Here is a 25,154-nt window from a genome sequence, read left to right on the forward strand (position 1 = left end):
CACAGTTCTTTATAAGTAAAATTATAACCAGTAATCGTGTGAATGTTGTTAATTATAAGAATTACATTAAATACTTTTTCTGATGTGTTTGCTGCAAATTTAATCTAGTGTTGCAGTTCCTCATTGTGACCACTGGATGTCAGTGAACACTGATGACAATTAACTCATGCAGCTCAGTTAATACCATAGGTTAATACACGCCAAGGAGAACAGAATATAGCATAGTACCACCTCCGGTGAAAAGTTTCAAAGTAAAACACGACTGTTTTTTGTTTGCTTTGTTTTATCCAGAGCCACATAGTGTAGTTGTGTAGATATTATGGTTGTTAATGTATTGTGTTTGCACGGTGAAAGAAATGCTGCTAAGTATGTCAGTTGTGTTTCTTAAATTGATAGTGAATTTATTTCCACTGGTGCAGGTGTATGTTAGTTGAATGGAATATGTGAAAAATTCTTCACATGACAATGAAATTACAGAAAATATTCATTACACAGAATCAGCTAAACACAGTTTTAATGTCTTACTTTTAGTGTAGCCTTTCTGAACAGTCATCAAAATTATTGAACACAAGGACCCAGATGTTAAAGTGATAATCAAGTAAATTAGTATTGCGCTTCACACTGAAAAAAAGATCATTCTAGACTACAATTCCCATAATACAACTCAATAAGACCCTGCTGTCCTAATATAGTAGCTTGCATTATTCAAACTCACTCCCTGTGTTTGTAGCACAGGCTCTATGTTATAAATTTGTAGTTTCCATCCCCAAACTCATAACCCTGGTGACATCACAATGACATCACCGGGGTTTTCTCAGATTTTGGAAAACTTCTTATAAAAAGTTAAACTGACTTTTAGTTGCATGTCTCTGCGTCAGAGGAGGTTGCAGGTTTCAGGACCACATTTCTCGGACCCTGTAGTTTTTCATGACACCTACGAAGTCATTAGACAGAAAGTAGTATTTGGGTGGCTTCACCGCCCGATCCGTACCAGAGATCCATTTTGTATTTGCCTAACTGACCCTACCCCTTACCAATTCTCTAGGTGGCACACACAAAAAACTAGGGTCCTAGAAATGTGGTCCTTGGACAGTGGTCCTGATCCTGCAGCCTCCTGTACTGCAGGAACATAGTATGCTTTTATGGATAAAACTGGTGAAGTGTCTCCTTAAATGTTTAACCCTACCTGTGCTAAAAGGTATTTGAATTAACTCAAGTACTGTTGTCAAGTAGCCTACAGGTTAGTATTTCCATTTTCTGTATATTTGTACTTCTTGCTCCACTTACCTGCACAGCTGTAGTTGTAGTGGTGTAGTTGTGTTTTTAGCTGGTTCGGCCAGCAGAGGTCGCCTGATCTCCATGTTGCACCTGGAAGGTCACTTGCACTGAGTTGCCATTTCTGGCAAACACCTTGTAAAAGTCAGTGAGCCACCAAAGCAGGTGTGCAGTGAGTTCAGACAGTGAGTCATAGGATGCTTGTTATATGAGGCCAGTGGACTGTTGACTTCCCAGTCAAATTGCATAATGACAGTAAATGACACCCTCCAGTCTGTCAGAGGATTAACCAGCGGTAACATGTTAAAATCATTTAAAAAATGGGCCATGTAGGGGGAGAGAAACTTCTACTACACCTGATCCAATCCAATCCAATTTAAATTATAAAGCGCGTTTTAAAAAAGTACAGTGCTGTACAATAACAATAAAATACAAAAAAAAGACATAAAACACAAGAAAAAAATGAGAAATGATGATGGGAACGAGAGGTGAGGAGGAGGAAGAGGAGCAAAGGATGGAAAAGGGAAAAGGGTGAGGGAAAGGACGCTGAAGAGTAGGGGTGAGGAGGCGAGAGAGAGAGAGAGAGAGAGAGAGAGAGAGAGATGGAGGAAAACAGATGATGAGAAGGGGGAGGAGGAGAGGGAGGAGGAGAGGGAGGAGCAGGGGAGGGGGGGGAGGCAGGCACTCAGTCTGTTCACTCGCAGCAGCAGCAGCAGCAGGACAATGGGCTGTATCCACCACGGATCGTAACGGGCGCCGGGCTGTTTCCGACCAACTGCAATATAAGGTATGACTGACGGGCCGCAGCGGCGCGGGAGTCTGTGATGGTCTCGGTCTCGACAATGTTTACTCTGCGTTAAAAAAAAATCTGCCGTTTGTCTGTGAAAGAGGGGAGGCTGCAGGAAGGAAGCGACGCAGCGCAGCAGTCAGCCAGCGGGGCCTGCCAAACCGACCGTCTGCCTCTGGGTCCTAAACCGGACGGTGACACGTTATAACCAGACGGCGTCAACCGTTCACGGTTATCGGCAGCAGCCTGTGTGCTGGATATTAACGACGTGATACGCCGAAGTAGGAAAAAATACACCCGGAGCTCTCGATCCCCGTCCTCACGTTTCCACGAAGAACGTCACGCTGAAGTCCGTTGCAAATCTGGCCGTTTTAAATGTCCGTGCTCACCTGCAGAGGTAAACACCTCCGAGGGTGTGAATGAAACCTGCTTTTGATTCGTCGAGGTTTTTTTGGAGAATTCGGCCTGCGACTGATTCATCAATATGTGCTTCATTACAATTTAAAATCCAATCTTTTATGAGAGAACGGTGCACGTCCCCCGTCCGCTCGAGTGTATTTTTGACGTAAGGGTAACAGAGGGACAACACGCGAACCACAAATAATAGTTGACCTTTTAGACGTAGTAAACGCTCCTCCGTGTGTTACATACACGCTGAATTAATGAGCCGCACATTATGATTCGCAGCGGATGTCAATTTTTATTTATTGATGAAGATTTACTTGCGAGAAAAACAGCGTCATAAAAAAGGATGTTTTCGGGTGGAAGTTCGGAGCGAGCAGCATATGTCGGGTATGCCAACAATGCCTCTGTCTAGCCAGCAGCAGCAGGAGCAGGAGCAGGAGCACGCAGTGTGTCTGCCAGAATGAACCTTTGCACTAGGCCGGGGCTGGGGAGTCTCCTCCACAGATGCGGGGATTGTGGTGTGAATAGATGGAGTCATTGTAGTTGTCATAATGTACCTTGTGTTGGAAAACTGCGTGCGTGACGCACATAGACCAGCAGTGATGCGGAGATGCTGTGCAGGCATGGCTGACTTAAAGACTTATTATTACTCATGTCTGGACGGGCAGCATATTAACCATGCCCGTGTGGAAGCAATCCACACCGGTGGCTGCAGTGTGGGTCACGTGCTGACCACACTGAATATGCACACACACACACACACACACACACACACAAACAAAGACAGATGTGACTGGTTGCACAGACCTGAAGTCCTGAGTGTTACAATGTATGATGATGCATGGTCGTTCTTGGCACACAAACCACCCAAACATTTCACACATCTTCCCATGTCATTTAGAAAAACACAAGGGAGGCTGTTTGTGTGTGGTGTAGCCTGTGTTCAGTGAAGGGAGGGGCTGTTCAGGGACCTCCCATCAATAGATCAGAAGTCAATAGTCATTTGCCTCCATAAGGTGAGGATGATTGGTGCAGGCAGGCGAGCGGTGGTTGTGCTGTTATGTATTTATTTTAGATCGTATTGAGCTGACTGAGACAGTGAGTGTATAACATCCGTAGGAGGAGAAAGGCAGCTCTTCTCCATATCTGGAGGCTACGGCTGAACACAATGCACAGGAATGTAGTTACAGAATAGATAAGTCGGTACGCACAGAAGTGAATATAGGGAAGTGCAGTGACATAGGCGGATCAGAGGAACTGAGGCAAATCAATGTCAGGAATGTTAACGACTGCGAGCACAATGAATGATGCAAATAACGGCACCAAGATGCATAAAAAATGTCTCCATCCGCAAACAGGAGAACCAAAGCACAGCTAGGAGTAAGACCGAATGACAGGAAGCAACTGCAGACCGCAAGGGATTAGGGGAAGCGGCAGACAGATGAAGTTGTTCTTGGAAAGATGAAATGAAATCTGGGCTTATGCTCATACTGTATTTAGCAACTGGTAGCAACACCACTAAAGAAGAGATGGATAGTCCGTCATGTTAAGATGGATTTGTGGAGACTGGGGGCTTGTTGTGTGTTGTGTTTTCCAGGTTTGTTCATGTCAGGTTGTGTTTATCAGTCAGACGAGGAGCCACCAACTTCATCTTAACAATAACAGGAAAAAGCCCAGGACCTTTATTAGCTCTGCGTATGTGTGTGTGTGTGTGTGCGTGTGTGCGCCCGTGTGACAGTGTGTGTATTTCTGAAGGCGTCTGTTAAGGTTATTTGCCTTACATTGCATTTACTCACTTAAGTTCACATGATTGGTGTGTGAGAATCTACTATTTAGCAAGACAGTGTCACAAGACATACTGTGGTTGCAGTTTGTTTGTGTATATATGTGTGTGTGTTTGTTGGTCCTGCCGTGGTCAGCAGTGCCATCTGGAGTCAGTGTGGGACCAAGCAGGAACGGAATCAACCTTTCCTACATTATCCAGGATACAACAGTGTTTATTTTATTTTAGCTTTTAGTTTATCGTAGGTCTTACATCCTTAAAAACGCTATAATCGTGTAAACAATGCAACATCCTGCCAACAACATGCAGTTTGTTAGCGTTGCCATGGACATATAGGCCTACTGCCAGACAAACAGCAACATGATTCAACATGTTTTACCCACTCTCAGTTCAGATGCATATTTCTGCATATTGTTGCACAGTGTTTGCACAAGTAGTTTTTTGTGCAGCCTTTGAGTAAGTTGTCAGAAAGCAGTGAAACTGTTAGTTGATTAATCAGTTATTTGAACAAGAAACAATTTTCTGACATTTTACAGACCAAAAGACGAATTCATTATTTGAGAAAGTGCTGGCAGATGAATCAGTGATGAGAAACTCCTGTTTAAATATATGTTCAAAGGTGCACTCCTTTTCTCTGTGGCTCTTAAAGACGCTTTCTAAACTCTGAGAAATTAACCCTGACATTCACGAGTACGTGCATTTCTATCCTCCTCTTTTCAATATGTGCAAAGAAAAGTCCAAAAATATCGCAGAAAACTCTTTATGCTTGGCTAAGAGTGTAAATGTTTGTGTATAAGAAAAAAACTAAATGCAACAAATTGTAATGGAAACAGACTAAGTGGATAATTTGTGGCAGACATGAGGCGTGTGACTTGTTTGTCTGTCACTCAAGCCTCCACTGGAGGAGTGAGAAACAGCAGCAGAGGAAAATGTCAAATATGTGTGAACTGATTTTCTGCCCAATAAGGTTTGACTGGTGCTCTTTTAATCACATCATCTCGTTGGATCATTTTCTTCTGCAGAGGTTTAATGGAACTAACAGTAGTGGACGGAAACGCTCATCAATTCAGATTTTCTTTGCCGATTCTCTGAAAAATTTGCTTAAAATTTGACGGCGGTTATTTCAGATAAGACTGTCCCTTGTAAGTCAATGCTAAATGCTAAATCGTTGGAGTAAGCCTTTAATGGTTTATAATGTGGTCATGTACAGCCTCACTCCACTCAATTTTCACAATGGTTGAAGTGGTTTTTACCCCAGATACACACACACGCGCACACACACACACACACACACACACACACACACACAGGACACAGATCTCAAAATGTAATGGAAATTTCACTGTTTTGTACAAGTCTGTTCATTAGGGCAATTTGTGGTGACTTATTTGTGATTCTATGAGTTGGACCAACCAAACACACCATTAATTAATGATGACATCACGCAGAGCAGCCTCATTTGGTCTAAACCAGAGTGGAAAATCTGACTTTAGTATTTGGCTTGTTTAGACTGAAAGCAGTAAATTCGAAGGCTGTACATTGACTTCTTCAGACTTCAGGCTTTTGTTTTGTATTAAGAAGTGTTGAATTAGAGGAAGTACAGTTTGTATCATGGTGACAATCTTAAGTGAAACCACAGTTTGAATCTTCACACCTCAGCTGTGAATTTTCACACAAATCCCACAGTCTGCTGGAAAAATGAGATGCGCCGTCTCTGGCTCCGTCCACATCTGATTAAATAATCGTCTGAGTAGATCCTTGTTTTATTAGGGACCATGAAGACTGTTTGGCCCAGACAGACAGAGCCAGACTAGCTGTTTCCCCCTGTGTCCAGTTTCTGTGTCATGCTAATCTAACTGAACAGACATGTGAGTAGTATCCCTGAAGAAGGGAATAAGAATATTTTGTCAAACTATTCCCTTCATGTTTTTTTTGGTTTGCTGAGCTTGCTGTCTTGAGTTTTGTAAGCTAGTCACAAAACATCTCGCATTCCTTCAAATCATCAAAATCTAGCAACGAAAGCAATGAAGCAAGCTAGGTAGCTAGCACTGAAAGAGTTTTTTTACATAGACATATATACGTCTGTGTCGTTTTAGAGATGATGTTCAGCTAATTAGAGCACAACATGCTTTGTTTATGTTTTCATGATGATTTTATTATCTAATAGTCATGATTAAATAAACTTTTCTTGAGACCTGTAGCTTTCTAAGTAGGATTTTTGTGACTGTGCTCACATTTTCATATCAACCTCTCTTTTTCTCTGTGTTTGGTCGTGTTTGTTTTCATCAGGTTTTCTTGAGATTGTGGCTTTGAATGCTGCTTCATATTGAATGCTGCAGCGATTATAATGCAGAACTAGAATTCAAACCTGATTAAAACATCAGTCGTTACCACGGCGCAGACCTGACAGCTGCAGCACAGTAAATTAGATTGTGATCATGAGAAAACAGTTTGATATATGGGGACCACGGGAGTGTTCTCTATTCACACACTGACTTTGTCACAAAGTAAATTTGGCATTCAGAGCAGCAACACGAAGCTGCACATGTCATGTGAGGTCACAGTGCGTCATCGTTTTAATTGGATTATTTTGACGGCTCCTGGAGCGCCATGTGGGTGTTATGAAAAACACAATGAAGCAGTTGTGATGCTATTTGATGTCATGTTTGGCAATAGTGTTGCTCATTTTCTGCTTATACAATATTATTTTTCTATCAAAGGTTAAAATTCAATACAATTTTCTCCTCTGTTTTCTGTTGTACTGCAGGTTTATTATAGATTATAGATGAATCTTACAATTATGTTCTGGATTAATCAATATATAGTCATCAACATAAATGGCGAAAAATCACAATTTCCGAAAAACCCAATTTGTAAACAACCCAAAGGTATTCATGTAACCAGCAAATATTCACATTTGGGAAGCTGCAGTCAGAGGTTTTGGCATTTATGACTGAAATCTTTCTTAAATGCGACAACCTGATGTTCTTGTGGTTTGAGGCGCTGACTGTGAACCGCAACATCCTCTGTTCGAATCCAGCTGTGGACCTGTATTAACACATCAGTCCCCTCCCTCTCTCTCTTCTGTCATTCTTTGTTAGGTGTCGAGTCTCTAAATAAAAAAAATAAAAAAAAGGCACAAATGCCCCAAAAATTACTTAGATTTTGTCAATTAAAAAATAATTTATCTACTCACATGGAGCATCACAATCACTGCGGTCTTACCAACGATAAATGCAGTTTTGAATGCAGATTATGTTCTTTTTGACTAGAGCTTACATAATGAATCCATTAGTCGACTGATAGAAAATTAATCATCAGCAAATTGACAATTGATTAATTATTTTATCGGTTTAATCAAACAAAAATGGCAATCATTCGCTGGTTCCAGCTTCTTAAATGTGAGAATTTGCTGCTTTTCTCTGTAGCCTGGTCACAGTCCTTCTCTTGAGTACAGCAGGAGAGAATCATTTGGACCAATCAGAGGAGTGAAGTACGTGGTGTTATATATTATGTGCATGTGGATACTTTGACACTTTACACAGAGCAGGAGCCTCAGTCTGTGGAGAAAACATCACTAGTTTGAACAAGTTAGTTACAATAATAATAATTTCAAGCTCTGGCTTGTGTCACTGTGACCTCTGACCTCAAACAGCCGATCTCTCTTCTCTTCTCTTCTCTTCTCTTCTCTTCTCTTCTCTTCTCAATCAATTATTTATCAATTAGTTGTTTAGTGCTTTGGGTTATGGACGTCTATTATTATTGATTAGATATCATAGAAAATGATTAATCACAAATGTAATCGATCGATCTCTCTCTCTCTGTGTGATTCAGGAGGTGAATGTCAAACAGCTCCAGGATGCTGCCGTCCTCATCCCTGCTGACCTGCTGTTCATCAGGGAGGATCTGATTTACCAAACATGATGAAGACTGAGCCCCCGTCGGCCACGGGGAGCAACGGGGCGTCGGGTGGGAGCAGCGGGGGAAGCGGGAGCTCGAACCTGCGGAGTCCCTCACCCCACCGCAATGCCTACGAGGCGGGGCTGGCGGCGCTGAAGAAGGCCACCGACCACCTCAACAATGCCGCGAACGGAGGCTCTGAGCCCGCCTCAAAACCCGCCCCGCTGCCCCGCCCGACCGGGAGGGGCAGGAGATACGGATCAAACGTTCACCGCATCAAGAACATGTTCATGCAGATGCAGTCTCCTGGTGATGAGGAGGACGGAGCCAAAATGATTGGTAAGGTGTCTCAGCGGTTAGATCTCTGTGAAAGCTTTTAACATCAACAGTGTCAGGGGAACTACAACTGGAAGAAAATAAAATATTAGTTACATTACCTGTGGTTACTTCAGGCTCCACTTCCTGTCTATTACAACATAATCGAGCCATATGACACAGGAGTGAAATAAAACAGAAAGCTTACTTTTATGACTTAAGTCTTTTCTTTGAATTGGTGCTGTCCTTTGTTTTGGACAATATTTAGAAAGTATTTGTTCTGAATATTTTAGCATGAAAAGGTGAAAGAAAAGTCACAACTGTCCACTAACATACAGAATGAAAAACCATCTACACTGATGCAATACAGTAAGGGGAAGGAAGATTAACTCAAGTTACACTAAGCTGCACTTTCACTTTCACTTACAGGCCTGTTCTGGTTTATTACAGCTGGTTCTTTTTTAGCTTTGGCCATTATCTCAATCAGTTATAGTACTTAACTTAGTAACTGCTGAAATTTGTTGTGCACAAGACCACATTAGTTCTCTAAAGTTCAAGTGTTTGTTTCATTTCCCTGTCGGACATTTCTTACTGTGGTCAACTTGGTTTGAACTGTGTCAGAAACAACAGTGAAAGTCATGCACCTAAGTCGTGTGAACATGGAAGGTTTTCAATGAGCTTTCCTGTCATTGGCAGGTAAAGATCAGGCGGTTAAACTGTCTCTGCCGAGAGCATCCAGCCTCAACGAGAACGTCGACCACAGCGCCCTGCTCAAACTCGGGGGCACGGTCTCAGAGAGGGTCAACCGGTTTGACTCTAAGGCAGGTGGGGAGGGCGGATGCTCCGCCATGGGTCTCTCCAAACTGCAGGAGACCAGGAGGATCTTTGAGCAGCGGACTCTACAGGTCAGAAGGCTCTTTGTTTTACTCACTTGTGTGTCGTGTAAATACTTTTTATTTCATCAGGTCATCCAGAAATCAATGACTGACTGACTGACCGTCTCCTCCAGGAGAAGCAAGCGGCCACTAACCGGATCCTCCTGAAGAAGGAGCGGGCGTCAGGCTTCCAGGGCAGCCGTCTAGACGTTGTGGCTCGCTTTAATGGCTCCACTGAGGCTCTGGACCGGCTGGACGACCCCCCTGCTCCTATTCCCGCTCCCACTCCCCCTACTCTTCCTGCTGCTGCGGCTTCAGTCGGGCCCGGTGAGGCCGTCAGCCCCACTGTGAGCCAGCTCAGTGCCGTGTTTGAGAAGGGCGAACTGCAAAACAATCTCTACCTCCCCCAGCGTCGGTCAGCCCCTGCCCTAGCACCAAAGCCCAAACCTCCAGCCAGAGGGGAGGCTGTCAGCAGGAAGGTGTGGGGGGTGTACTTAACTTTAAAAAATGCAGGAAATCAAGAAAGAAAGCTGATGAAATAAAAATGCATTAACCAAAAGCTATGAATTGATCGATGATCTCTCCTTGTCTCTCTCTCTCTCTCTCTCTCTCAGGCGAAGGTGTTGCCTCCAGGTAAGGACCCCGAGGTGGAGACAGCAGGAGGTGTGAGCACTCAAGGAGCAGAGCTACCAGAAATGACAGGCTCTCTGCAGAGGAGCGTAGAGGGAGTGGTGGCCAGCGAGGAGAAGGAAGCGTTCGGACAGTCAGGAGACCAGCTGTCCAACTCCTCCTACTCCTCGTCATCCTCAGTGGCCGTCACTTCCTCCTCTTCCTCTTCAGAGGCCAAGCCGGAGTCGGAAGCCCATCCAACAGCGACTGAGGCCAGGGGCTCGAGTACAGTGGCTGCCCCTGAACGTGAGCCGCAAGCTGGCGAGCAGGACGACTCCACCGGGGGGTCTGAGGCCGGGTCCAGGCTGGTGCAGGCGGAGGTTCACGCCTCGTTGGAAAACGGAGAAAAAGAACCTCCAGGTTCCTCTCCCTCGGAGGAGGAGAAAGGAGAGGAAGAGGAGGACGAGAATGATGATGATGGCTCGAGGAAGGAGGATTACTCGGAGGGGGATCTGGTGGATATCAGTGCGTACAGCGGGCTTGGGGAGGAGGACTCTGGAGGGAGCCAACTGGACGACGAGGAGGATGAGGAAGATGAGGAGGCGTATCAGCCGGAGACCAGCTGCTCTGAGATTGCCGGCCTCCCTGAGGAAGAGGAGCCCGCGCCGTCCAATAGGAAGATTCAATTTAGCACTGAGCCAATCAAGGTGAGTTTTTGTAGGATGTCATTACTCTTCTCAACACACTGTGAAAAACATGATTGGATTTGTAGCTTTGACAGTTCCCAGTTGATGTCAGGTCTGTGGGGAGCCAGTACTGAGCGCCTCCTTCTTTAGGGAACTCCTCTGTGACCTCAATATTCAGCTGTGGTCATTTCCACTCCAGTGCTTCATTAATAACATAACTGGATAGAAATCCTCTGGGGAGCAAGAAAGCTCCTTAAAATTTACAGCAGTCTGCCTGATTAGATTTTTATATTTCCTCTGCACACGTGGAAGTTAAAAGGCCAAGGAATCACCAGGAGTATTAGGATACATCCTCTGGGGACAGTGAATATCCCGAGCACACGGGGGGTGATGGGGAAATTTTGATCTGTTCATTCTCACTGCTCTCATCAATCCTAACAAACCAAAACACGGCTAAAGGAAAAGGCGATATACATTCATTTCGTAGCCAAGGAATGCTGATGTTGCCCCTGTGTGTGCTGGATGCTTAAACAGTTCGCTAACATGTTGGACAGCTTTATATGTCAAATCAATTAATGCAGCTTTAATGGAGTCAGACTGTTGTATAGGACACTGGTGAAGTCCCTGTATGTGTTCTGCTATCGACCATACCATAGGAGCTAAAAGAGAAAAAGTGTACAGAATAAGGAAATGACTGAAAAGACTCACTGACTTCCTCCTTCTTTAACTTAACACACACGCACCCACACACGTACGAGTTGCTGGGGGGGGCGGGGGGGGTTTCGCTCTTTGATTTCGCCACAGTATATCCTGCTGACTCGGCTTTTAGTGTGTGTGTTTGAACATAGATCTTGATTCAACAGAAGCTCTTCTCTATACTGTATTGCTCGATTCCACTAAGAGCCCCCCCACCGCACCCCTCACCGCAACCCCCCACCGCACCTCCTTCCCTCTCACTGCGGCAGTCAGCTAGTTGAGCCGTGCAATGACAGAGTTGTCACATCAACAACGCACTTCCTGAGAGAGACCGTTGAATATAACGTGATAATATACCACGTAAGAACAGAAAATGGAAGGATATAATATTGTGAGAAATGACACATCACATACGTACTGGACACTGACGGTCAAGATCACACTCCTCCGCCATGTCCACTTGTGCAGGTGGTCGAAGGAGGAATGTGTTTTATTTCAGGGCAGGCGTCAGGTCAAAAAGAAATTCTTTCCATTTTCTTGGTCCTTGAAACATTTGACCACAGTCGTCTTTAGCCACACAGCGCAGCTAAAAGTGGAGTTGTGGTCTGAGGCAGTGCTGTTTGCGACTAAGGTAACTGCCGCTGTTAGCTGCCCAGCCAGTCATGTCAAACCGGCATGTGCTACAGATGTGCAGCCAGATGTTCTCAGAATTAAGCAAACAAACACACACATAAAGTGTCACAATTGTCCAAACGTGATGTTTTATAATCAGTGAGTGAAAACCAACATTATTGTTATTAAATGTCCCTATTTTCAGTTTTAAGAAAAAAATACAAAGATGTATTTGTTTAAGATAAAGAATTGGTTGCTGGACATTTACAGTAAGTTAAAGTGATTCAGCTGTTTGCAGGCTGCTTGCTTTGAAACTTTGCAAAGGCTCACATCCTGCAGCTGCCTCCCTCAGCTCTTTCTCTATCTCTGCCTCATCTCCTCAGAGGGTACTCTCACTGTGAGCAATGTGCACCAGCCAGTGAGATTTATTTTAAAGCTACATCAACCGTACCTAGCCACAGACAACAGCGAGCCTGCAGTCACATCCAGGACGAAGTCGGTAATAAAACCGTTTTCATAGTTTAAGTAAGAAATTGATGGTTGGGTTTTTGCCTTGTGCAAACAGGATCAGGATGCGTGTGCAGTATGTGGCAATCATACTTCATAATTTTTTCTGTTGGAATAAAAACAGACTGCAGTTACTGTTTCTGTGCGCATCGCTGCAAATTCATATTTGAATGGAGTACATTGTAATTGTATCCATGAAGGATTCAACATGGCATCACACGGAGAGAATGAATCCCTGTGACAGTGTGACTGCTCTTCCTTGCTGGATTTGAACCAGTAACTTGTGCTGCGTGTTCAGAGAGGTGTTCTGCTGCAGGCAACAGAAAAGACAATCAGCAGACTCACTGTCCGGGCATGTTGGGTGTTATTACTCAATTTCAAAACTAGTCGGTGATTATTGTTCTGACATCATGAGTAACTTCATCAAGCAAATGTTAGCCAGGAGAGCTCAGACCTCCTCCAGCGCTGAACAAGTCTCCGGCCTGACTCAACAGAAACGTCATGTTATAAACTTTCCTTAACGCCGTGACATTGCAGCAAGTTTTTTTTTTTTTGTTATTTGACGGTTCTGGATGACGATGAACACACTCGGCGGATTTGTCTGTGCTGAGTTGTGTACAAGGCCACCTCTGTGAGTCTGTAAAAAGCAGCTGGAATGTGGCAGGGTGTGTTTGTTTTCCTTGAAAGAGGCACACACACCTACACACACACACACACACACACTGAAGCAGGGGAAGCTGATTGATAAGAATCACAGAGCAGGTCTTTGTTTGGATGTAAAAACCACCTGGCGTGTGTATTTATATGAGCTGAAGAGTTTAGAGAAGCACCTGATCCACGCTGAAATCATAAAAGACCAACTCCTGATTTTACACATCAAAGCCCAGTCAGGTGGGGGGGGGGGGGGGGGGGGGGGGGTACCGCTGCATCAAAGTTGTATAAAGCCTTTTTGTAGGATTACATGGCAAATTCAACTAAATTTTTTGAACTAGTTCAAATTAGTCATCAAATTCTCTCTTCATCTGAAGACCTGTTACCTGGCCTCCTACTACAGTGCCATCACTGCCCGAACATGAGATAGAGGTGGGATTGGCTTGAAATGTACATCCTAGAGAGGGTTTCTTCTGCCAGCGTCTCCCTCAGCTCCACCAAATTATAACCCAGGAGAATGCCAACGCCCGAAGACTTGTCACCACCAGATATGACTCAGTCTGAATTTTTCTTGTCGTCCATCTGTCAGAACTTAATTTTATCTTCTTTGCTGACGTCTGCTTCAAACTGTGTTCCAGCTTTATGACATGCACATCTGCACGGCTAGAAACATTTTTCAAATACTTACCAAAGCACATCAGAGGGCCTGTGTTGCATAAACTGTGCAATAGTGGTTTTCGGTCCATTTCGACAATCTGGCAAAGATGACTGAAACAGCATATCCCATGAGCCTTGAGCCCTGCCCGTTAGCATGAATAACGGTGAATCCCCGACAGCTCCTGTGTCTCAGGAGCTCCCTGGATCAGCACCTTGGCCAGAAATCCAGAGATCGTGTCACCAAAACTGACGTGGTCAATACCAGGTGGGATGTACATTTCACACCGATCCCACCTTTACGTGTTGAGAGATTTGTTGGTGGCTGAAAAGCAAAAGAAAGTCAGATCACATTACCTCGACTTCGCTCAGTTGAATTTACAAAAATGAAAATCTTGTTACATTGCAAAGAAGTGACAAAATCTAGACATATTCGAGACAAACAGTATGAGGTACACAGTTACAGATTACATGGCCACTGTGACTGAACCCCATCCATCTAAGCTGCACAACGAATGATTATCTTAATCTTTTGTTTAATTGATTATTAGCTTAGTCTATAAAACATTATAAAATAGTGAAAGGCACAATATAGCTAACGTTAGCATTAACAGCTGTTTACTGACCAGTCTAGAAGAATTGTTGTGAGTTCAGCATCAAACTTTATTCTTTTACTCACCAAGAGCTGTGTCCAGAGGTGGAAACAAACACCAATGGTAACTCTTGTTTCTATCACATCTTTTTTTTTTTCTACTGAAGTTAGCATGCTAACGCGCTACGCTCATCTCGTCACTTTCTGATAGTAACTCACTGTAGCCTCTAATCTGCCCTGAAGACGTAGCGCTGCTCAGAGGGAGTATTATAACCTCTAGTCTTGTAAACACAACGATGACCGAAGCTCTTGTCAAGCGACAATCACCTCCACCTGCTCCTGGCAACAGATTACGTTTGACGGACGGGAAAACTAACAAATAGCCCCTTTAGACAATTGATCAAAATAGTTAATAAATAAGTTGTTTTCTGTTGTAGTAACACTTTGTATTTTGTTTCTTTAATTCATACAAAAACCAAAGTGAAAAACAAACAACTTGCAGTTTGACAGGGTTTTATGAGTCAGGCTACTTCTTGGTAGTCAGCCAGTAAAGTGGGATCTCTGTTTAAAATGGGTTAATGCTCCTCTAATGTAAAGCTGTGTTTCGTGCCCGTAAAACCTGAGGGACAATACTATCTAGTAACCGCCTTGCCGTTGAATGCAGTTACCTGTCTGACATCCATCTGACCGTAGTGACTCAGGCTAATTCACTGCTCAGCCTACATGGATTAGCCTGCTTCTGTTTTTAGCTGCAGTGTTTATTTCATTTTTTTTTTTTTTGTTTCTTTATCATTGCTTATGTGGTAACTGTTGTTTTTTGTTATTGTGGCATAACCCCTCAGTTTAGATTTAACTTATAGCATCACATAGACACATGACACTTGGTGCTAAAATGTGTTCAGTCATTACAGCAGCTGCAGGCCACACTGAGAGCCTGTGAGCCCTCCTGCCCAGATGTCCTGATTACTGTCTAACAGACAGACACTTTTCACTCCCACCATCCAGCTGTTGATGTGATGACCTGAATTTTCTTTAGAGTGTTTGATTGGTTGTAATTTAATGTGGCCTTGAGTCAAGACACAACTCGCAGCAACAAACAAAGAACCACGAGAGCAGAGAGGCAGCACAGCCTCGTTGTTGGAGGTTCACCCTGCCTCCTGCTGCAGCTCTCTGTGGCTTGGCTTTGGCCCAGTGGAGCAGTGGCTGGTGTTTGATGGGCCAGATTATGCAGAGGCTGTCATTCAAGAGGCAGCGTTGTAAGAAAAAAAAAAAAAAAAAAGAAAAAGTTCTTCTACCTTGTATTTGATCCAGTCCACTCAAACATCTTAAAGTCAGGATGCAGAAGGCTGTGTTTATATATAACCGTTCAGAACAAGTCATTAATGCCCCTTTCTGGCATATTTGAATCAATAAACAGTCTATTTATGCTGTTAAGTGCCTATGGGGATAAATAAAGTTCAATCTGAACACTGACTTCACTGTTCAAGTGTAGTATTGATTAGTTGTTGTTTTTGTTTGTTTTGTTGCTTTGAATGAATTAATTGACAAACATTTTACTGTATAATCAATTCATCGTTGAAGACATTTCTCAATCAAAAATGTGGACGTCTTTATTATTATTATTATTAGCATTTAGTTCATGTTCATCAAACGTTGTCCATCTCAGGCTCTGCAAGGGGAGCTAAGCTAATTTGTTCCAGAGCATCACATGAGCAGAGCCAAGCTAACATGCATTTTATTGTAGCAATAAAAGCATAAAACCTTGATGTCAGTCTTGTGACTGAAATGACGAGCTGCTGCTTTCCTCAGTTTTATTTCACTGTAAACTGAATGCCTTTTACGTTCACTTGATTTAAAGATGTTACCTTAGGCCCTGGTGTTCATTGGTTGTACTTATTGTTAGCCAGTGTTGATAGCAATGTTTCTAATGAAACTACATATCTATTATTATCGAGATCTGTTCTATAGACTTGTGTCAGGAAAACGGCACTCACACACTGACCTGATGCTCCCAAGTGCTTTTGACATTTGACCTCTTTTATAATGTCCATATCTTGTTTTTCCACCAATTCAGTTCCAGTTCAGCTGTGTCGTTGATGAGTGCTGATTGTTTAGTGCATTTCACTGCACATAGATTTGTTCATTTTGAACTTTTTGAACTATTGTCAATTTCACAGCTCAGTAATGGTGACGTTTATAACCTACTATCAAATCAAAGTGTTGCAGCAACAAAATAAAGCCAAGGTGCATGATATAGACTAGTTATCTGAAAAAGAAAATGGTATATACACCATAAATATCGTATAATGATGATATTTATTGAACAACACGCACAGAACAGACAACAAAAATGGACATGATTCCAGTGTGAATGATGTTTACGAGTCACAAGTCATTGCACTTGGTATAAAGGACTTTATGTAAATGTTTTTGGTTGCTGTTGCGGCTCCACAGCGTCTTCCCGAGGGCAGTTCTGTGAATTCTTTTAAAGAATGGATACAAAGGATAACACACGAGCTTTCTGCTTCATCTGCAGTCTCTATACACACTCCAGCTGTTTCTGCTCCCTCCCAATAATTTCACAGGCCGTGTTTGTAAACCGGGTCAGTTTGTTTCAGTTCTTAGACCCCCAGATGCCCCCATACCATGTACACATATTAAAAGTCAAAACACTTGCAAACTGTCACAAATAAGCCATGAAATGCTTGTTTAATATTATTGCGTCCATTTATCAACATTTACAGCAGCAGAAGTTGTTGTGACTCAGCTGGAGGAGGCAGTTATGCTGCTATAACCTGACACTAAAACTGACACTTAATCGTCATAAATGTGTCAAACACACAGCCATGTTAAACATATTTTTATATTCAATTTGATTTGATTGCATTATTTCGTATGTACATTGCAAATGAATAACTCCAGAACTTACCTGAGAATCATCATGTTTTCTTCAGTGTCAAAGTCACAGGAACTACTAACAGGTGATTGGGAATATTTTTATTGTTGCCCACCAGGCAAAATGTGAACAGATGTTGGTAAAATAAACCGGTCTCAGACTGAGATTGAGGGATTGTGTGTTCCTGATGTCTGCTGGGAACGCTCTGAAGCTTCATGCGCACGCACAGGCACAGCTTAAAAGTTACTCAACAGGAAGGAAATATGACAACAGGAAGGAGTTTAACAATCACACCCTCAGACCCTGTTTGTCAGAGTGTGTGTGTGTGTGTGTTTGTGTGTGTGTGTACATGCCTGTCTTCTACATTCAGGGGTATGTTAATCCTGTAACAAGCACCTCCTACACATAGAAGCCTTTGGCTGTGTCTCTATGTATATCACACACATGGACACACACACACACACACACCCACACACACACACACACATTAGCATATCTGCCAGACAGGGACAGGGAGAGAGAGCAAATCAGTGCCCCTGCCAAACCCATGCTGGGCAAGCCTGTGGTTGCTGTGGAAACCAAGCCACGTGATCACAGAGATGGTCAGCAGGGAGACAGATTCGCCTGACCTTTTTGGGAGGAGATTTGGGGGCGGGGGGGATAAAGAGCGGGAGAAGAGTTGGGAAGAGGGAAAAGCTGAAATATATACCTATATTTTGTGAAGAGGGAAAATGTTGCAGATCTCTACTGTTTGCATGTATCATGTAGGTTATTCTCCTGCGTTCTCTTCCTTCTAATGGAATATAAGTGCGAACTGCTGCAGACCAGCTGCTGGTCCAGTCTTTTAAATGTGCAGTTGCCAGAGTGGGATGGAGCCTCTTCCAGCCTCTGAACATCCCTGCGGTCAAATGGAGACGTGCTGCCACACTGACAGTGCTGGTATTTGAGCTATTGGAGGTAGTAGAGCTGGTTGATTACAGGTCACTTATTGGCTGACAAGCACATGTGTGCTAATGATATGCAATGAAGAACCACTGTACAACTGTTTAAAACATGGGAAGTGTGTGTGACTGTCATTGTTAGCTAGAACCTTCTGAATGCCCCTGTTCACTATGTAGAAAACCACTGGTTTGTATAACAGGTCATTAGGAGTTATGCAAAAAATGCAACAAGAGACTGAGGCCATCTGACCTTTGATCTTTGCCCCGTGTGTAGGTCTTTACCACCTACTCTAACGAAGACTATGATCGACGTAACGATGATGTCGACCCCATGGCGGCCTCGGCTGAGTACGAGCTGGAGAAGAGAGTCGAGAAGCTGGACCTGTTTCCCGTTGAGCTGGAGAAAGGTACACACACACACACATTTTAACAATCATTGAGAGTCACTCAGTCAAGCCTCTTATATAACTACACACACACACACACACATGTGCACACAATAACTGACAGGGTGCTGTTAGCGGACAACTCCATTATCCTTTTATGGGATTAAATTTAGCGCGGATTAGCCTAATTAGCAACTAGTAATTCTAGAGGCAATGGATTTGAACCAGCAACCATCCATGACGGCTGCTCTCAGAACAGCATAATAACTGTAATACTCACCAATGTTTAATAAAATAGAAAATGGACATAATATATTATTGGTTTGGCTGCCGCAGCACACTTGCTATAAGGGTACAATATGGATAAACCACAAATGAATACATCAGTCTACTGAGCAGTGATCTATGAATCTATACAATGTATATTTCTGATTATATGTAATAATATGATTCTTATGAATAAGGATATACACTACCGGTCAAAAGTTTTAGAACACCCTTATTTTTCCAGTTTTTATTTAAATTTTAGCAGCTCAAGTCGAGTGATTGACTTTAAAAAAGGTAAGTGGTAAACTGCCCAATGTAAAGAAAAAAAAAGATTTAAAAAAAACAAAAAACAGAAGAATCATGTAAATTTTTCAGAGATGAAAGAATCAGTGAACGTCCAGCTTTCCCGCAGCGGTGGAAGTAAATAAAGAAAGCTGATGCAAACGATTCCTACGTGTTGATTGCTGACAAACCCCTCTGTTTGCATGAAGGCAGCGCCGGAACAAACTGTGTTACTTCACCCTCCGATGCGTTGTTAGGACAGTACTGTACTGCAGGAAGTAGGACTGTGACAGAGGTAGACAGACTGGTCGGTTAGAGGTTCATCCTACTGCAAGATTATGAGCCAAAACAGAATAAAAGAACTAGACGGAGTCTTCACATGATGGAGAACGGCCCAGTCTCCAGACGCCGTGGTGTTTAACTGGACACAAGCTGAAAGCAAAGAAACCTGCAAGTGCAACACATTTGTAGGAACTTTTTGACAATTTTGACATTTGATTTCCATTGTAGAAAGAACTGAGACATTATACTATAATACTATAATTCAAGATACACATCAATACTTTCATTTTCAATATTTATATTGTGTCTCTCTCTCTCTGTCTGTGTGTGTGTGTTTGTCTCTCAGACAGTGATGGTCTGGGCATCAGTATCATAGGTATGGGTGCAGGAGCTGACATGGGTCTGGAGAAACTGGGGATCTTCGTTAAGACGGTCACCGAGGGTGGAGCTGCGCAGAGAGACGGCAGGTAAGGTCTTCTGCTGTCTAAACACAGTCTGTCTATACATGGTTCACACAGGAGCTCTTTATCAATCTTATCTCATCAATCGTCTTATCAATGACGTGTAGAAATCTGACTGAAAAAAAAAAAAGCATGGTCGAGAAATAATTGAACATTTTGGGAAATGACGCTTCTTTGCCGTCTTTATCAGAGTGAGTTGGGAAGACTGACGGAGGTTGAGATATGTTTAGCCAAGCTTAGCATAAACTGAGTGGCTGGAGGCGAGACTCCCGAGGAACCAGTACGACCTACGAGACAATGATCATGTGACAGACGAACGCGGCCGAAGGCATTGGTAGTTTTTTGAAGCGTTCTTCTTAGTTGGGTTTCAAATACTTTAAAGTTCAACTGGGTGTTTGGAAAAATCCAAGCGGCAACCTCCAATATTTGTCTCCATGTGTAGATAATATGAAATAACCATGTATGTTTAACGCAGTGCTCCGTCCATTCCTCTGTTTCCACTCGAGTAAATTCTCCGTGTGTGTGTGTGTGTGTGTGTTTGAAGGATCCAGGTGAATGATCTGATAGTGGAGGTTGATGGGACCAGCCTCGTCGGCGTCACTCAGAGCTTTGCTGCTTCCGTCCTCCGCAACACCACCGGCACTGTCAGGTCTGTCACACGCATATATATACACACACACACACACTACTCTCTCTTTCCTTAATAGATCATTTGATTTGCTAAATCTACAAAAAGAAATGTATTTATTTGCAGATTTGTGATATAAGCTGCATATTTTTCAGGTTTTTCTTTGGTATGTGCTGAAATGTTCAGGTTTGTGTTGTGTGCATTTTTTTGTGCTCTGGTTTGCAGTTTGATGGTTTTAATGTTTGTGATTTGAGGGTGTGAAATGTTTTCAGGTTTACAGTTGCTCTGTGTTTGAACTTCTCACATTCATAACTGTGTGTTTTGAGTTCTTTAACTTGATTGACGGATTTTGAATATTTTCAGGTTTGTTACTGGTGCGTGTTGAATGTTTTCCAGGTTTGTGATTGGCCGAGAGAAGCCGGGGGAGCAGAGCGAAGTGGCTCAGCTGATCCAGCAGACTCTGGAACAGGAGAGATGGCAGAGAGAGATGATGGAGCAGAGATACAAACAGTACATGGACGATGATGAAGAGGTACATGCTACGTCTAACACACACACACACACACACACACACACACACACACACACACACAGTGTCACACAAACATACACAAGACTGAATAAAACAAGACCTAAAAAAATCCTCAGGTGCTCAGACGTGTGTTTATGGAGCAGGTTTTCTGAAGCCACATTTATTAACTCAGAACATCTTCAGCTGATGTTGCTGTGTCAGCTTGAGTTTTCATTCGGTGCGGGAAATCAAGAGAGGGAGGATTGAGAGAGAGAGAGAGACCAGAGAAAGATACATTGTGTTGTACATGTGTGTGTGTCTTTCTGTGTGTGTATGACAAAATGTCGTCTGTATGTCACCACGTGGCCTGTAGTTTCCAACTCAGTCCAACTTCTCCATCTTGTGGCCAGAGAGGGTAACACACAGTCAGACACTACAACAGTAACCACATAATGCTGGAGTGTTTCAAAACCATGAAAAGGATATTACACTTAACCACTGAAATATATTTACTTCTTCTGAATGTAATTGAATGTAAATTCTACTAGACATTAAATAAGGTATTCCAGTGCAACTGAACAGCTGCCATTCCTTATGACCAGTCCAGCACCATAGCTAGCATTGAAGACAGTCACATTTACTACCCATAACGGTCTCCTTCAGATCCTGGCTGCAGCCCAGCTCATCATTCATCTAAACAGGGATTACAACCACCGTCTGTCTTGATATTTATACAACATAAACACTGTCCAAAGATGACCCAAAGAGTTCACGATAGAAACTCTTGAACTACTTAAAAATCAACGAACAAAGAATCCGACCAAATCATAAATTAACATATAAAAATATATGATATTACATAAATTAGATGTAGGTTATAACGCATAATAATTCACAGTGCACACTGAATGTAGAATATATACATTTAAAGGAGGGCTGCAGGATTTTACTATTGCTCTTCTACGATGTCGGGGGACTTGTGAGTGAACGATTCAGCAGAGGATACTGATGTAGACGGCATGCTGTCGGGTTTGATGTTGCCTAATAGCAGATGCAGTCAGAAAGCTAGCTCGTCGTTGAGTAGAGTAGAATGATATATAAGTGCAATACTACATTTTCGTTACTGCATTTTTGTCAGCAGTCAAGTTGCTGTCAAGCTGGACAGACATGAGTTAATGTAAAGATCATTTATTTTGTAATGTAGAGGAGAAGAAGAAGACAAATGATTGGCAGACTGTTATCGATTGTGTTGAACCTTTGAGTGGGAGGTGGTTACACTTCAGAAGGTGAAGTCTGAACCACCAGCAAGAGCTTTCTTCTTTCAGTTCATTTGTTTAATACCTTTGTGGTCTGCTTCAGGCTAGCTGCCATTTATACCATTTTATTTGACACATGCTCCTTCAAATTAAATTATACAGCAGCTTATAAAGGGAGAAAGGACTGGAACTGGGAGTTTGATATCGCTGTTATCCTCAAGTTACATGTTAAGGAATTTGCTTGACATTTTGGGAAATACTTTCTCGATACCACTCTCAAGCTAACGCTAGCTGCCGGTTTGCTTAGCACCAAAACAGGAAATGGTGAAAACAGCTAGCTTAGCTTAGCACAAAGGTGACAAAATCGGCCTACCAGCACTTCAAAAGCTCATTAACACTACGGTAAAGCCATGTGTCATTTGTACATTTTGTTTTTGTACAGAAAAGAAACAAAATGTAAGACATGTTAGCTTTATTGGTGTGTGTAGGCTGATTTCTGATTCCTTTTCTCCCTGTTTTGTTAAGAGAAAGATGCTTAGATAAGCTAACTGGCTGCTGCTTCATATTTACATCATGCGTAGGAGAGTGGTATTTTTTTCATCTCTCTCTCGGCAAGAAAGCAAATGCACAATACAAAAAATGTTCAAATAAAAACCCAATATTTAGAAAGTATTGCAATTATTAAAATGTTTTTTATTTTTATCTATCCACATCTCTGCCTGCAGACGGGTGAATATGCGACAGACGAAGAGGAGGAGATGAGTCCTGTGTTTCCAAACTCCATTGAGGTTTTCGACCTGGCGGAGAACCAGGACATGTTGTCTCCTGTGGAGCTGGACCCCGAGAAGCTGGCCCACAAATTCAAGGAGGTATTATATGTGATTTCGATCATTTAGATCCTGAGTGTAATTGTTTTATTCGTTTATTTCTCTCGTAGTTTATCTGTTCCCCAGTTTTAGCCTTATCATCTTGGTTTTCATCTTTCTTTTTATACTCTCTGTCTGTGGCTGTAGCTCCAGATCAAACATGCAGTAACCCAGGCGGAGATCCAGCTGCTAAAGAGAAAGGTAAGACAACTTAACGTTCAATCCAATCTTAACATGCAGAAATGAGATGCACTGAAATAACCAGGTGATACTGTATTGCAGTGGAGAATGTACACTAGCATAACATCAGTTCTTTTTCTGGCTGAACGATGACTTAACGTTTGCTCTACCTCCCACATGCCACCTCCTCCCTCCCTCGCTGACCCCCTCACCTCCAGCTGGCTCACGCAGAGCAGGATAAGTTGCGTTGGCGGATGGAGCGCGCTCAGTTGGAGCAAAACATCCGGGACAGTAAAGAGAGGATGGAGAAACTGGAGGGCTACTGGATGGAGGCACAGTCCCTGTGTAAGGTAATTTATTAGAGAATAAACAATGAAAGCGAAGGAGGTGACTCATGAATCGAAGGTTTGTTTTTTTTTCCTGATTATTTACAGCAGGACAACAGACATGTTGATAAATCTTAAATCTTCTGATTTCAGAAGTGCCACGCCAGGGCACACTGCCATTATGCACAACCATCCACCGTGTTTACCTCGATTAAATCTGAAAATGACACCAAGCTGCTACAGACTAAACACACACACACATACACACCTCTACACACACCTCTACACACAGAATGGTCAGTCAGAGCTCAGTATTCTGCATCATACCGGGGACATCGGATTACTGGAGCTCATTAATCCTGTGCGTCATCACCCTTCTTTTTTTTTCCATGGTTCCTGTTTATGAAATGGGTGTTGGTGCAAACACTGCTGTGATTTGAGCGTTTACGACCTGAGATACAGTAGAAGAAAGACTGAAAGAGCATTAGATTGATAGAATCCTATAAAAAGCTTCACCAAACGTTTTGTTCATCATTTCTATTGCTATTAATCAACTGTTGTGGGTTCAAGTCGTGCAGCTCTGCAACATCCAGACCACATAAGACAGAAGCCGATTCTTCAGTTTGTTGAGTCGTCAGCGCTTTGAGACCAGAGGTGTGACTGGCTGACACGTTTAATAATAACCAGACCATTATATCTCTGCTCACCTCATCCCGTCCTTTTGCACCTGGGCTGTATGACCCAAACACTGCACACCCAAGACAACCCGCTCCCCCACAAATTCATAATGTTTGAGAACTGCTGACTTGTAGTCTCCCCAGGTGTGACGTCCTGGCGCTGCCTGTGGTTAGCTTTAGAAAATATTGTAGCTATAAAGAAAGATAAAAATTTACCGACCTCATAAGCTGTTCCATGCCCAAACAAGCCATAACTTTCTCCACTTGTGTGTATCAGTTACTGTCCCTATTGTCCATACTGTTCCAACTTGACAGTAATGTGTAATTTCAGTTAATGAGTTGCTTAATAGAGACAATATGAGACACATAGTTAGAATCGAATTGAATCAGGAAATCAGTGCCAAAGCCCTACTGATCGGTTTATAGTCTGTCAGAAACTAGTTGTTTTCATTTACTGACAGTGTCTGTATGTGTGTGTGTGTGTGTGTGTGTGTGTGTGTGTGCACGTGTGTTTCCAGGCGGTGGATGAACACCTGAAAGAAACCCAGGCTCAGTACCAAACCCTCGAGAGGAAATACAGCAAAGCCAAGAGACTGATCAAAGAATACCAGCAGAAGTAAGGAAGGAGGGACAAAACAAAGGTCTGAGAGGAGTAAATGATACCAAAACTTTAATGTGTTTGTGTGTGTGTGTGTGTGTGTGTGTGTGTGTGCACTATAGGGAGATCGAGTACCTGAAGAAGGAGACAGCACAGCGTCGGGCGCAAGAAGAGAGCGAGGCAACACACAAAGAAGAGACGGACAACCTGCAGGAAAAGGTAAATAAAAAACACTTCTAATTTCACCTTG

General features: G+C 42.9%; 1 protein-coding gene across 2 annotated transcripts in view; it reads left to right on the forward strand.

Annotated features, from left to right (window-relative positions):
• The first annotated feature begins 1,976 nt into the window (after positions 1-1,976).
• Positions 1,977-25,154, forward strand: part of LOC111223664 (neurabin-2-like) — a 30,719-nt gene continuing 7,541 nt past the window's right edge. Inside the window, exons 1-14 of one of the 2 annotated variants that reach the window (XM_022747893.1) lie at positions 1,977-2,062; positions 8,085-8,489; positions 9,162-9,370; positions 9,475-9,819; positions 9,955-10,656; positions 18,459-18,591; positions 19,748-19,868; positions 20,407-20,511; positions 20,887-21,022; positions 22,983-23,126; positions 23,271-23,324; positions 23,522-23,653; positions 24,825-24,922; positions 25,027-25,123. In XM_022747893.1, the coding sequence (XP_022603614.1) occupies positions 8,171-8,489; positions 9,162-9,370; positions 9,475-9,819; positions 9,955-10,656; positions 18,459-18,591; positions 19,748-19,868; positions 20,407-20,511; positions 20,887-21,022; positions 22,983-23,126; positions 23,271-23,324; positions 23,522-23,653; positions 24,825-24,922; positions 25,027-25,123 (2,595 nt within the window). In that variant the 5' untranslated portion in view covers positions 1,977-2,062; positions 8,085-8,170. The remainder of the gene's footprint in view (positions 2,063-8,084; positions 8,490-9,161; positions 9,371-9,474; positions 9,820-9,954; positions 10,657-18,458; positions 18,592-19,747; positions 19,869-20,406; positions 20,512-20,886; positions 21,023-22,982; positions 23,127-23,270; positions 23,325-23,521; positions 23,654-24,824; positions 24,923-25,026; positions 25,124-25,154) is intronic. The other variant, XM_022747894.1, reaches the window with a different exon arrangement.

The sequence above is a fragment of the Seriola dumerili genome, unplaced genomic scaffold (assembly GCF_002260705.1).
Source record: "Seriola dumerili isolate Sdu_G_001 unplaced genomic scaffold, Sdu_1.0 BDQW01000113.1, whole genome shotgun sequence".
Lineage (NCBI taxonomy): Eukaryota > Metazoa > Chordata > Actinopteri > Carangiformes > Carangidae > Seriola > Seriola dumerili.